This window comes from Arachis ipaensis, chromosome B4 (assembly GCF_059453495.1).
Source record: "Arachis ipaensis isolate K30076 ecotype BB chromosome B4, ASM5945349v1, whole genome shotgun sequence".
Taxonomy (NCBI): Eukaryota; Viridiplantae; Streptophyta; class Magnoliopsida; order Fabales; family Fabaceae; genus Arachis; species Arachis ipaensis.
The window spans coordinates 11466696-11480863 of record NC_142439.1 but is presented as its reverse complement, the minus strand read 5'-3'; the positions used below and the strand labels follow the sequence as shown (position 1 = coordinate 11480863).

At 30.6% G+C, this 14168-nt stretch overlaps 1 protein-coding gene across 1 annotated transcript; it reads left to right on the top strand.

Moving 5' to 3' along the window:
* The first annotated feature begins 12037 nt into the window (after positions 1 to 12037).
* Positions 12038 to 14168, top strand: LOC107638870 (monolignol oxidoreductase AtBBE-like 13). The gene is made up of 2 exons (XM_016342269.3): positions 12038 to 13132; positions 13283 to 14168. Exons 1-2 carry the CDS (start codon positions 12190 to 12192, stop codon positions 13972 to 13974), a joined length of 1635 nt encoding a protein of 544 aa, XP_016197755.1. The 5' UTR covers positions 12038 to 12189; the 3' UTR covers positions 13975 to 14168.

The window sequence follows — 14168 nt, the reverse complement described above, 5'->3', positions numbered from 1 at the left end:
GCCGTTCGCGCCACCAGATCTATCGCCGGGAGAGAAACAGAACACAAGTGGAGAGAGACGGGGCCGTAGGGAGGTTCCGCCGCCATTGGAACTCCGCTGTTGCTGTTGCCATGGCCGCCAAGAAACGCCTAGCCACCGCCGTCAAAGCTAGCCTCGCCGTCATTGTCGTAGTTGCAGATTTGGAGCTTCGAAGAGAGAGGTGTTCCTGGAGAGAGAGAAACGCCAAGGAGGAGGGACCATCCGCTGCTGCACTGTTCCTGTTGCCGTTCGGATGTACCTGAATCAAAGCCATCGTCGTTGCCGCCGGAGTTGTTGGTGCTGCTGGAGCTGAACCGTTCTTGTTATTATCCCGGTCCAGCCTTTTTCCTTGATTCTGCTATAGCTTTCATGTCCTATTATGCCACCATTTAATCTGTCTTGTCCTTGTTTTAATTCGATTTTAGTTTAGCCTGTTTTAGATTCTCAAGACTATTGCCAGCTCCATCTTGTCGTTACTCCGATCCAAATTCTGCGCTCATTCGTTTTATTCTACTTCAATCCTCCTCATCTTGAATTTGGCACTTCAAATTTGGTATTTTCGGTCTCTTGGGACCACATTGTGACTAGGCTTTACATTTATAATTGTTTGATTGTGCATCTATAATTATTTTGACATATATCTATTATGATCTTTGAATTATACTCACTATATTTACCTTGAACAATTTTAAATTGATTAGAATAATTGATTTATTAGAATTAAATAATTTATTTTTATGAAATTTATCGGAACTATACATGAGATTATATATATTTTTATGAGGGTTTGTATTATTCCAAAATATTTGATTTTACTTAAATATATGTTTTTGAAGCATTGAAGTATTTGTTGGTACTCACTTACTTTAAAATTGTGAAATATATTTAAAATCTTTTATGATTAAAAAAGTATGATTGAAAAAAATTTCTAATGAGAAAGTATTATCTGATTTGATTTGATTCGATACCTCATATATTTAAAAGATCAAATATTTGTTGTATTTGAAATTATATGTTTTGAATTGGTTTGGGAGGCTCGTATTAGAAAACTGTAGTTAACGGCAGTTATGACGTTAACCTAGATGCATCTGGTTCAGACCTCAGCTAGCAGGGGCGTTGCTAGCCTAATGTATAGGCCACACGTTAGATCTGTTATTTCGTACGGACACACTAGAGGAAAGGGCTATCCATAGAGGTGGAGTCGTCCCAGTGTGGACTTTTGATTTGATTTCTGTATGAGAACTCCCTTATTGATTCACTTATTATTATCAACTATTATTTTCTAATTAAAATTACTTTGATGATAATGTTTGTATAGTCTCATGTCAATTATAAATATATTATCTAGTCACTGAGTTATAAAATTCACTCCGTTTTTTTTAAATATTTTTCAAGAACAAATATTTGACTACGTGAGATTTTCTATTTAAGAATAATAGTATGCAATGAGTACTTATTCTTTGTTAAATTTCTAAAAATATATATTTCATATATCATAAGGTAGGATCCAACCATTTTTAGTTATTTTAATTTTTTTTGTTAAAAATATATATAATTATTTATTTTAGAATTTGTAAAATATTTGTAACTTATTCAATTTTATTATAGGATTATTTTCCTGAGCGACACAGTATAGGAAGCAGGGTTGAACACCTAATAAGCTAGGATTAAGTTCATTAATTATGCTCAATTTCATGATTATGACGCGAATGTATTATCTCAACTCTGGCCAGAAGAATGTTTTTGGATAAAAAATGTTTGTTGTAGCCCACATACATACATAACCCATTTGCCATTTCTCATTAATTGAGGCCATATGGCATGACAAAAAAAAGGCCATATGCAAAAATGTTAGAACATTGTATGGTTTGGAAAAAACAAATATGGTTATATTTTGTATTTTTAGGATTTTAATATTATTCAAGAAAATCATAAAAAAATAAAAATAATAAAGTTTTATTCTTTATTTTTATTTTTCTTCTCAAAATACTAAGAACTAGAAAATATTAAATATAAAAAATAATTGAAAGTCATAATTCAACTTTTTTTTTAATCATCCTTAATTTTTAAATAAAAAAGTTTTGTAATTTTTTAAATGTTTTCAAAAAATAATATATATTTAAATATTTAATCATTTAAATATTAAAATCATACTTTCAAATATATTCTACACAAGAATATCTCTACAATATAATAATTTTATATTTTATATTCAATTGAATATATTGTTGAATCTATGTATATATTTTATTAGGTTAATGGTTAAATTAGTCCCCGAAAAATAGACTATTCATCAAATTCATTCTTGAATAATTTTTCTCAATCAAATTAGTCTTTACAAGATTTAAATTTAATAGTGTTTGTCCTTCGTCAATGAATTAACAGTTTCTGTTAATAATTTTCAACTTCCGTAACTACCAGATCACCAAAACTTCCTCCTCCAAGGTCGCCGCCTCTCTTGCTCCAATAACAACTTCTGATGATCAAGGGCCTCTCTGGTGATGATTCCGCCATCCGCCACCAGATCTCTCCAAGGTGCTACTCTAGCCTCCAATCAGACTCACCATTTTCAGCATACATAGGTTCAATAATCAATATTATTAAAAACATACTACTACTAGTCTACTACTATTATTATTAATGGTAAAATTGATTGTGATGTAAAATTATTTTTCCTGGCCCTTGCAAGATTGGAAAATGGCAAATGAACAAAAAACAGGGTTTTGGGGAATAAAAAAAGTAAAAAAAAAAAATGTAACCTTTTCATTAGAAGAAATCATGAAGAATTAGTGATGCTCACTTTATTGGCAACTATAAATAATTAAAATAATAAAAAAAATTAAAGTATTTTTTTATGGTTACTTATCGCGTCTTTGTTAGAGAGAAATTTTAACAAAATATCTAACTAACTTTATCTTGATAATCTTTTTTGTTCTGATAAGTGAAGTGGAGAGGAAGTGAAAAAAGATGAAATTAATACTGTAAATAGAGAAGTGAAAAAGTTTACTCTCATTAACCACACAAAACAGTATCATTTTGTATCAATTTAACCCTTACAAATTAAAAGTGTGTTGTTTTAGGAGTGATTAACGTTCTATGTGACTTTTGTTAACAAAAAGACAAATACGATTAAATTTAAATTTTTTAAAAACTAATTTAATTAAAAAATTTATTTAAAGACAAATTTAATTAATAATCCATCTTTTAAGATTAATTTGATCATAAACCCATATTCCATTAGGCCCTGCTAGACTCTATTATACTTCATTATACTTCAATTGGATATCTTGTTGAGAAATGGAAAGCCCCATATTTTTATTAGTGTTTTTTTTTAAACAAAAAGCTCAACATAATAAAGTGGAGCACTTAGAAAGTCTAGAACTATAATACAAATACTAAAAAAGAAATCGTAGTTATCTTTGACATTGCTATCAACAACTAGACAGAACAAATTCAACACATAGCTCCTAATCGACTTGGTAATAACTTCCGCAACACCTGCTTCTTGATTCCTGAAAATTCTGGCCTTCTTTTCCAGCCACGTATTCTAAATGATAGCAAAAAAACCAATCAGCTACCTGTTACGTTCGTCTTTTCTTATAAGAGCTCTTGTCCAACTCTCAAAGTGTTGCTTAATTGTTCCTGGAATAGACCAAAATGTATTATAGGCATATAACCAAGCACATCACACCTGTCATGTGAACTTACAGCCAATGAATAAGTGAAAATTATTCTCAATTTCTTTTTTACATAAAACACAAAACATATCCATGTCATCAATAATGTCCAATCTAGTCAACCTTTCCTTAGTATTGATCCTACCAACTAACACAAACTAGGTGAATAGCTCAACTCTTGATGGTAGTAGTCCTCTCCATATAAATATAGTGAAACTATAACTCGTAATGTCCTCTGGGAGAGTCTTAGCCTGCAAAATCTGCACAAATGAGTTAGTAGAATAAACTCCTGATCTATCAAATTTTCATACTATTCTGTTCTCCCTCTCACTTGTTAACCTGACAGATTGTAGAACCCCATGAAGTTGGTTAACTAATTCCAACTCCCATTAGAATAGTACTCTTCTCCAATGAAAGTTTCATATCCACTCTAACTCATCGCAGAACCCACAATCCCCTACTACAGATCCGACTTGGTTTAAAACCGAAAAAAGCCTTGAAAATACATCTTGCAACACACTACATGGTAGCTAATTATCTTCCCAGAATCGAATTCTTGTAACATCTCCTAATTCTAATGATAACTCTCTGACCATCTTATCTCTCACCTGCTATTCTCTTATCTGCAATTGACAAATATCCCTCCACGGACTACCTTTTTTAGGAATCGGTTGACAAGAAAAAAGGACATTTGGATTCAAGTAATAATTGTAAGAGCACACAATTTTCTTCCATAATGGACAATCTTCCTTTGAAAAGCGCCACCACCACTTGAATAATAATGCTGTATTTGGGAGTACTGCATTGCCCACACCCAAACCCCCGAAGCGTTTTGGAGCTTGCACAATTTTCCACCTCACCAAAGGTACCCCATCCCTTCCGTCCTCATTACTCCACAAGAATCTCCTCTGCAAAGATATCAACTTATCTGCTACTGCTATGGGCATCTTATATAAGTTAAGGTAGTAAATCGGCAGACTATTAAGCACAGATTTGATGAGTACCAGCTTTATTAATCGTTTTGGCTTTCCACAAATTGAGTTTCTCTTCTACTTTGTCTATAATAGGTTTCCATGTCTTGACCAATCGCGAATTTGCTCCCAAAGAGATAGTAAGATATTTGACTGACAATGTTGTTTCTTTACATCCCAACAAGCTACACATCCTGTGTGACCACTCTCACTCGCAATTAACTGAAATCAAGCTAGATTTATCAAAATTAATACTCAAGTCAGACATCATCTCAAAATACTGCAGAAGCCGCTTATAATTGTAAATAGTCTCCTCTTTCGGGGAACAAAAAAATATTGTGTCATCCGCAAATTATTTGACATATTAATATATTATCCTATTTTTTCTATTATTTAACATATTTGGTTAGGAGTATAACTGGATAGGGTTGATTTGGGTTCAAGATTAGAGTGAAAAAATTTGTATCCAAATAAATTAGGAACCACCTAGATAAAGACACTTAAAATATTTTTTTTAAAGATATTTTTTAATTTTTAAAATTTAATATATATAATCGATTAAACTGTATTATTTTTGTTAAAATTAGATTAGACAAATCAATTTGACTAAAAAATCGATAAATCAAACTTTGAACCAATCTAAATTAATATTCTTTTTTGTAGAACTGACTATAATACTCTTATTTTATATATATATTAAAAACCCTAAATCCTAACCCTATGACGGTATAGAGAGAAGAAAATGATTAGAATTTAGAATTCTCAAAAAATATATAATAGAAGTATTTTAGTCATTTTCTATAATAGGGGTATTATAGTTATTTTTTATTAAAAAAATTAATTTAGACCGATTCAAAATTTAATTTACTAATTTTTTAGCTAAATCAATTTGTCCAGTCTAATTTTAATAAAAATAATCCAATTTAATTAATTACATGTGTTAAATTTTAATTGCTAAAAAAAAAATCTTTAAAAAAAATATTTTAGGTGTCTTTATGTGAGTGGCTCCTAACCAATTAAAAAATAATTTGATTAATTTGGATTGTATTCACTAGTTTTTTTTAACTCATGTTCATTAATTGAATACCCAATTAGAATAAAATAAAAAAAATATATTTTAAAAAATTTTAGAAAAATAAATAAAAATGCTATAAATATTTTAAACAAAGAAGAATATATTAACATTATAAATTATCATCACAGATCATCACTATAACAAATTAACATTATAATAGTTTAAAATTATAAATTAACATCATAGACCAATACTAAAAATTAAATATTTTTTAAAACTAAATATATATAATAATTGGGTATTTATTTTTTTAGTTGTTCACAGTATTTCTTAACCTGATACGCTAAGGATTAATCGGCTGTGGATTTGAGCTTTATTTAAAAGTCTGTCGGTTAATAAATTGTTACATGTATAAAATGAAATTTAAACTCTGACACAACGGACGAATGAATTGAATATTCGACCAATCCAAATTGATTATAATTGGATATTCATATTGGGTTGATTTTCACAAAATTCAAACTGATATCCAACCCAGATAGAATCTAATCGTTTTAACATGATTAGCCGTCGAATATTAGAACCTATTAAATTAGATCAATTCAATTTTATAGTTGAATAATTGAATTACGCAAATTCACTTACAGTCCTAATATGATTCGTCATACAAGAATGCCTTGTGCTGATGACCTTACCGTCTTTTCATATAGTTTAATAATAATGTTAAGGAAATAAAAAAATAGTTAAAATTTATTTTATTTAATATTTATTAATTATTATAATAATTAATAAATATTAAATAAAATATTGTTATTTTTTACTTTTTTTTTGTTATTAAATATTTTTTATTTTTAATTGAATACTAAAGTTAATGGACTTTGTTAGGTAGATAATGATTTTTGTGAACAATGTGAACAAAGAGTTTTAAAATTGACCTAATAATGTGAACACATTATATCCTAAATTATCCATCTAAATCTTAATATTAGGATAACTATTCAAACATTTAATAAATTGAACATCTGATATATCTATTGTTGACGTTATTTAGTATTTTGATTGTGTATCTATATTTTTTAGACTTAGTATTTTTTTATTGGCTATTTCCGAGGACAATCACTTTGGAATTGAGACAACATATCTTAGAATTATGTGTCCTACACTTCTAGTTCTAGATCTCACGGCAGTGTTCAAAGTCTAATCATTAAAATATGATATTTGTGAAATCACTGTGCATCTACATTTGCATGTAGATGATTTGGGACACTCATACATTCTCAAGACAAGACTCCTAAGTCCTAACTACTTGTGGCTTTAAGTTGAAGAAAAATTAATTTGTTTTAATACGCAACACTGCCGTTTAACTAAGAAAATAATGCATGCATGAAGCAATGTCTTTAAAGTTTAAACATAACATTCCTTGACAATAGGACAAGATATAGACTTCTATCTTTAATTTACCCAAATAACAAAAGTAATTTTATTAATTAACTAAATTAGATCTTAGCTTATACATGTTCACCAACTCTACTTCACATTCTTCCCACTAACTAAGCAAAGATACAGTCAAATTGAACAAATTATTATTTTTTATATGCATACATGATTACGGTTGTCTTACTTGGCAAAGTTGATCTGAATATAATCCACCACTATGTTAAATGGCACATTAATCATCCACTCATAGTTCAAAATGGTTTATTAAAATTAAATCTACAAGAAGCTTGTGGCTCTTATTTAAAGAATCCATATAATTTGAACATTAAAATTTTCATTCTTTTTTTAGGTTAATAGTGGTTGACTTGAAGCCTATGCCGACATTTTGAAAGGAAATATGCATGTACAAATGCCCCATACAAGAATAGTTTTGTAGGTATTGGTTACTTAGTGGATTCCTAAGTGGTGCACCTATATATAGAGGTAACACTTTGATGATGGGCACGTGAATTATTATTATTATTTATTAATCAATGGATGTGCTACATAACACTGTTCCTATAACACACTAATTGTGGTGCATCTCAAATTTTCAAACTAGCTAGGCTGTGTCCTGGTTAAGATGCTAGCTGCAACGTGCAAGCATGGGTTCAGGTTAAGAAATTGAAGGAAGAAAAAGATATTGGTACGATGTATGAAAAAATATATAAATAATAATAAAAAAGAGAAGGAGAGGATAAGGGGGAGTGGAAGGAGAACAATCCTGCGCATTAAGTGCAATTAATTAATATAGTTGCATAGGTTGATTGATTGATACCATCACTATGTCTACATATAGTATTGGCGATTCCTTCACTTGATCACAATTATTATAGGCTGTAAATGCTCTACTTGTCTAAACAAATTTTATGAGCTTCATGCGTGCTTCGTATTCTAGGATTTGGCCCATTCACTTTTTGGTCCGATAATTATAATTCGATTAAATATAAGATATACTACTTCAGACGAAATGGTTATTTTAATACTATAAGTTAATAACAGATAAAATAACTTACAATTTTCGTTCTATTCATTAATTCTCACATTGATAATTAAAAACAGAGCCATTAAAATGGACTTAACCTGATTAACTCGAAAAAAAAATTATAAATTAAAAGGATTAGTTCGTAGGTTAAATAGGCGGATTATTTATTTTTATTAAAAAAGTAGTATTTTTAGTAGATATTTATTTTGATGTGATCCAAAAATTTGACACATCAACTAAAAAAATTATTTATTTAAAATTTTTGACCTAAAAAATATATTTTTTATTAAAATATTTTTTAAAAAAGAGTAAATGGACTAATCTGTTTAACCCATTAGACCGACCATAAACAATCCAAACTAAAAAATTATAGCCTGCAAATAAAATAAACTTAAACAGGTCAACCTATCATTTAACCCACAAACTTAAACAGATGAATCTAAATGGACCGAACTGATCATTTGACAGTCCTAACTAAAGATTCCAAAAAATTAAATTCATTAACTATCAAGTCCAATTCTTTCTAAATTCGAAATACCTAATTAAATTAACACACAATATTACTACACAAGAAGAACACTCGTATATACATAGTTTAATTTTGATGTAATATTTTATACAGTTGTGCAATCACAACTGTTTTTTTGAATGACTATTTACGCGATTAATATAAAAAGTAGTTATTTTTGTTAATATGGCGTTATGTGATTGGATGCATGTGTAAAACAGTTGCATCAAAATTAAATTCATATATATATTGTTAAAATTTGTTTTACGAGAAAAGGACAAATCGATTCCTGACTTTTTGGTCCGTGAATATTTAAGTTCTTGAGGATTTAAAAATATATTATTTAAGTTCCTAACCTCTTCAAAATCTGGACATATTGATTCTTAAGTCTAGTTTGTCCAATTTTAAAAATCTTTTTACGTGTACATCCGACGAAAGTCACGTTTGATTTTTCTGTTGAATCTGACAGACCCAAGTAAACATGAGGAATCGATATGTTCAAATTTTAAAAAGATCAAGAATTTATATATATTTTTAAATTCTCGAAAACTTAAATATCCGTGGATCAAAAATTAAAGAACCTATTTGTGATTTCCTCTTGTTTTATTAATCGTTTAGTACTTGTTAGATGTTGCACTTTGTTCTAAGGAGCATGAGGCAAAAAGAGCAAGCAATCCCAAAATTAAGAAATAACAAAATGAATAAAGATTAAACCAAACCAAGACTTATGAGGAGAATTATTCTATATATCCTGTTTTGCATCTACATGCACTAATTGAGTTTTTTCTTTCTTTCTTTTTTTCAATTTCAATTTTAAAATCACCTAATCATTATAATAAACTAGTTAATTAGCTGCCCATACCACGCAGAAATTTCTCCCTCTATCTCCGAGCGTAAAGAAAAAATTTCCACTTCTTTATTACTTTCTTCTCCTTTCTTTAAGCTTCCATTTGTTTAATTTTAAATAAAAAATACAGTTGATTGCTACATATGTTAAAATAAAGTAAGTCACCATCCTGAAAAATGTTTTCAATAAATTATATCATGTTCAAAAGGACCTTAGTAATTATAGTTGTAATTTTATTTAGCCACAAATTTTTTTAATTTGATAAAATCCAGTAGTAATATATTAGAAAATTAAAAAGATTTGGAACCAATTTTCTTCATCCAATAATTAATCACTAATCGATGTTTATCTTTTCTTTTAAATTTCTCTTTCTCTTAGCCTTTGCCCACTTAATTAATTTATTCATTGGCCTGATTTTTTTTTTTTTTTTTTTTTACTAAAGATAGGAGACTCGAACCCACAACCTTTTAATTGAATATGGGAGACTATGTCATTTGAGCTATTAATTTATTCATTGGCCTGATTGTTGATTAAATAAAAAAAAAGTTAAATATCTAAGAAAACCGTAAATATTATTATCTACTAAGTATTAAGAAATATACCAAAATGAAATGGAATTGTATTTCAAATGAAGAAATATATACATACCAAGTTAAAGTAATTATTGCCATTCTAGTTTTTATTTACAAGTGACACACTACACACCATATTTAAAATGTGTATATGTATAATATATAGTTTTCAAGAATTACTCAAGTAAGTATGACTTCTACACATAAGTTAAGCTTTGAGCGATGGGGATTTCTTAGTTTAGCAATGATAACTCTTGGCAAATAAGCATTACGAAACTTAAGCCTCCGCCATTATACTTTACGTAACACCATGAACTCAAGTAACAAATGTACCAATTAATGAACGATGTTATGGACCTACCTGTTATCCCCACTACAAAGCCATGAAAAAGATTTAATTAATTTATAATATTATAAATGAAAGATAATTTATAGCACGCAGAAAGAAAATTATGAAGAATATGCATTACTTGTTGCATGATCATGTAATACGATGCACAAATTAATAGAGATATTATGCTTATCTTTTATTCTTCAAAAAAATAAATATTTTTTAAACACTCGTGGGGCCATTGAAGACTGTTGTTGCTTTGCTTATACCATTCTTTTTGTTAGCAGGGGACGAAGCAGATAAGTTATTGACTAAACTATTAATTTAGCCAATTAAAAAAAGTAAATGATACTTTAATTTAGGAAAAATATAAGTAGACAATGAGAATATGAACAATAGATATGTGGGATGTTCAATTCAATAGATGATTATGTTGATTATTTTTAATTGGATGGTTATTTCTTTTGATTCGATTTACTCATACACAGTTAACAATGGTTGGATGTTCAATTCACTAGGTATACACATGGTTATTCTAATGTTAAAATTTAAGAGGTAATTTAGGGATGGAGTATTTTTTTACTTTATTGGGTCAATTCTAGAATCCATTATTCAAATTATTTACAAAAGTCATTGTCTACCTAGCAAAACCAATTTAGTTTAATTTAGTTTCTGAAATTAGGGGTGAGCACGGGTAGCGGGTACCCGATTACCCGTCCGAACACGAACCAAACCAATTAAATTGGTTCTGAAATCAACGGGTAATCGGGTCTAACCCGAACCAAACCGATGACTTTTGTTAGTGATTGGTTCGAGTATCGGTTTTGGGGGTGCGGAATCCGAACCAACCCGCGAACCCGATCATATATTAATTAAATAAAAAATAAAAAAATATATATGACTTTTCCATTAGACAATGATTATTCATTATTAATATGTTTCGATTTTAATGAGTTTAGTTTTTAATGTATTTGGTATTTAACATGTTTGGATTATTTCTATTGATGTTACATGTTTATTGTACTTGTTGAATTTTTAAGATAAAAATTTAGTTTTTTTTTATGAATTTCAAAGTCATCGAGTACCCAATTACCCGAACCGAATCAATCCGTTCTTAATCGATTTGGTTTGGTTCGGGTACATATACAAAAAAATACAAATTCGAACCAAACCAAACCAATTATATTTTGATCGGTTCGATTCTAATTTTACCATAAACTCGAACCAAACCGACCTGTGCTCACCCTATCTGAAAGAGTCATGATATTAATTATTTTGTTTTTGGAAAATATATATAGGTGATATTATTGAACGTATCAACTCATTTTCCTAATTATTTTCAAAGTCTCAAACAATAACATATATATTTAAATTTTTATTTATTTAAATATAGAAAGATAATTAATAAAATGAATTTAAGTATATTAATGTTACAAGTATACTAAATTAGTGGTATGAATATTTTAGGGGGAAAAACCTGATCTAACTGTACAGATATATTTGTAGCAAATGTGAAAGAGGTGGATGTTGTTGGAATCAAAGTAAAAATGAATGAATTTTTAATTCAATTTGTTTCCATACCATCATAATGTAGTGTTAGAAGATTGACTATGATGAGATAATGCCATGGCAACACTATTTTCATTTAAATTTGTGTGACGTTTGTCTTAGCTCAATTATACGTAAAGTGTTGTATTATATATTTGGCACTATAAGTATAAATATAACATCTATGGTAGCTTCGTTCTACACAAAAATACAGAAACCAATACCTTAGAAACACAGAACCATGGTGTTACTACGTTCACACTTGCCAACACTATTAGTCCTTTTGTTATCATCAATTTTTTCATTCTCAAATTCAGCTTCCATTGAAGAAAACTTCATCCAATGCCTAAGCTTTTATTCAGATAAAGCACCACCGTTTTCCTCATCAATTGTGACACCAAAGAATGATTCATTCACCAACGTTCTTGATTCCTCAGCACAGAATTTAAGGCTTCTGGTGCCTTCTGCGCCGAAGCCGGAGTTTATCTTCACACCGTTGAATGAATCTCATGTCCAAGTGGCTGTGATTTGCTCAAAGAAGCTTGGAATTCACATGAGAGTGCGAAGTGGAGGCCATGACTATGAAGGATTGTCATATGTTTCTGAGATTGAAACTCCTTTCATAATAATTGATTTGGCCAAGCTTCGCGCCGTGGAAGTAGACATACAAGATAGCAGCGCTTGGGTCCAAGCCGGCGCCACGGTCGGCGAAGCCTACTACAGAATATCAGAGAAAAGCCCGGTTCATGGATTCCCGGCCGGGCTTTGCACAAGCTTAGGGATTGGAGGACACATTGTGGGAGGTGCATATGGATCCATGATGAGAAAATATGGGCTTGGAGCCGACAATGTCCTCGACGCGAAAATTGTTGATGCCAATGGTAGATTACTTGACAGAGAAGCCATGGGGGAAGATGTGTTTTGGGCCATCCGAGGAGGCGGAGGTGGAAGCTTTGGAATCGTTCTTTCGTGGAAGTTGAATCTTGTTCCAGTGCCAGAAACCGTGACAGTTTTCACGGTTTCCAAGACACTGGAGCAAGATGCAACTAAGATTGTTCAAAGGTGGCAAGAAGTAGCACCAAACATAGATGAGGAACTCTTCATGAGAGTCATCATTCAACCAGCTTCTACTGCTAACAAAACTGAAAGAACCATCTCAACTTCTTACAATGCTCTATTCCTTGGTGATTCTCTATACAAACACTTCATTTTTACTCACATATGCATATCTGCATCGGCCTAGTGGGATAAGACTTTGTTGTTGTGCATATCTGCTTCGAATACTATAGCTACTAGTTTAATTTAATACACGTATTTGAATTTGTGTAATGCAGGTGATGCTGATACACTCCTCCAAGTAATGCAGCAAAAGTTCCCTGAATTGGGTTTGACCAAAAACGATTGCTTGGAAACTAGTTGGATCAAATCAGTGCTGTATATTGCTGGCTTCCCTAAAGATACACCTCCAGAAGTTCTGCTTCAAGGGAAATCAACATTCAAGAATTACTTCAAAGCCAAGTCAGATTTCGTTAGAGATCCGATACCGGAAACCGGCCTAGAAGGGCTGTGGCAAAGGCTGCTTGAAGAGGATAGTCCCTTGATGATTTGGAACCCATATGGTGGAATGATGAACAGCTTCTCGGACTCCGATTCGCCGTTCCCTCACAGAAATGGAACACTCTACAAGATCCAGTACTTAACCTTATGGCAAGATGGAGACAAGAATGCAACAAAGCATATAGAATGGATTAGGAAGCTTTACAATTACATGACACCTTATGTGTCTAAGTTCCCAAGGGAAGCATATGTGAACTATAGAGATCTTGATTTGGGTATGAACAAGAAGAATAGCACAAGCTATATACAAGCAACTGCATGGGGTAACATGTATTTCAAGGACAATTTCAATAGGTTGGTTAAGATTAAGACTAAATTTGATCCGGAGAATGTGTTTAGGCATGAACAGAGCATTCCACCACTTCCAGTTTCAAGGCTAAAAGACAGAAAATGCAATAAATGGGGATAAGAGTTATATTATTAGGGGGTGGAATCTGAAAAACTTGTTAGAAGTGTTTATTTGATAATTTAGAGGAATAAAAGGAGGGTTTGTATTTGTATGTTAATTAGTATTCTGTTTTTTGTTTTGTTTGTTCATTTTTAATGTTAATGTTGTAACACAGTAATTAAGTGCTTAATCATATTGTTCATTGTGATTCTGTA

Coding starts and splice junctions, on each gene's coding strand:
- LOC107638870 (XM_016342269.3), top strand. CDS start 12,190: ATGGTGTTACTACGTTCACACTTGCCAACACTATTAGTCCTTTTGTTA. Junction 13,133..13,282: donor TTACAATGCTCTATTCCTTG/GTGATTCTCTAT, acceptor TGTGTAATGCAG/GTGATGCTGATACACTCCTC.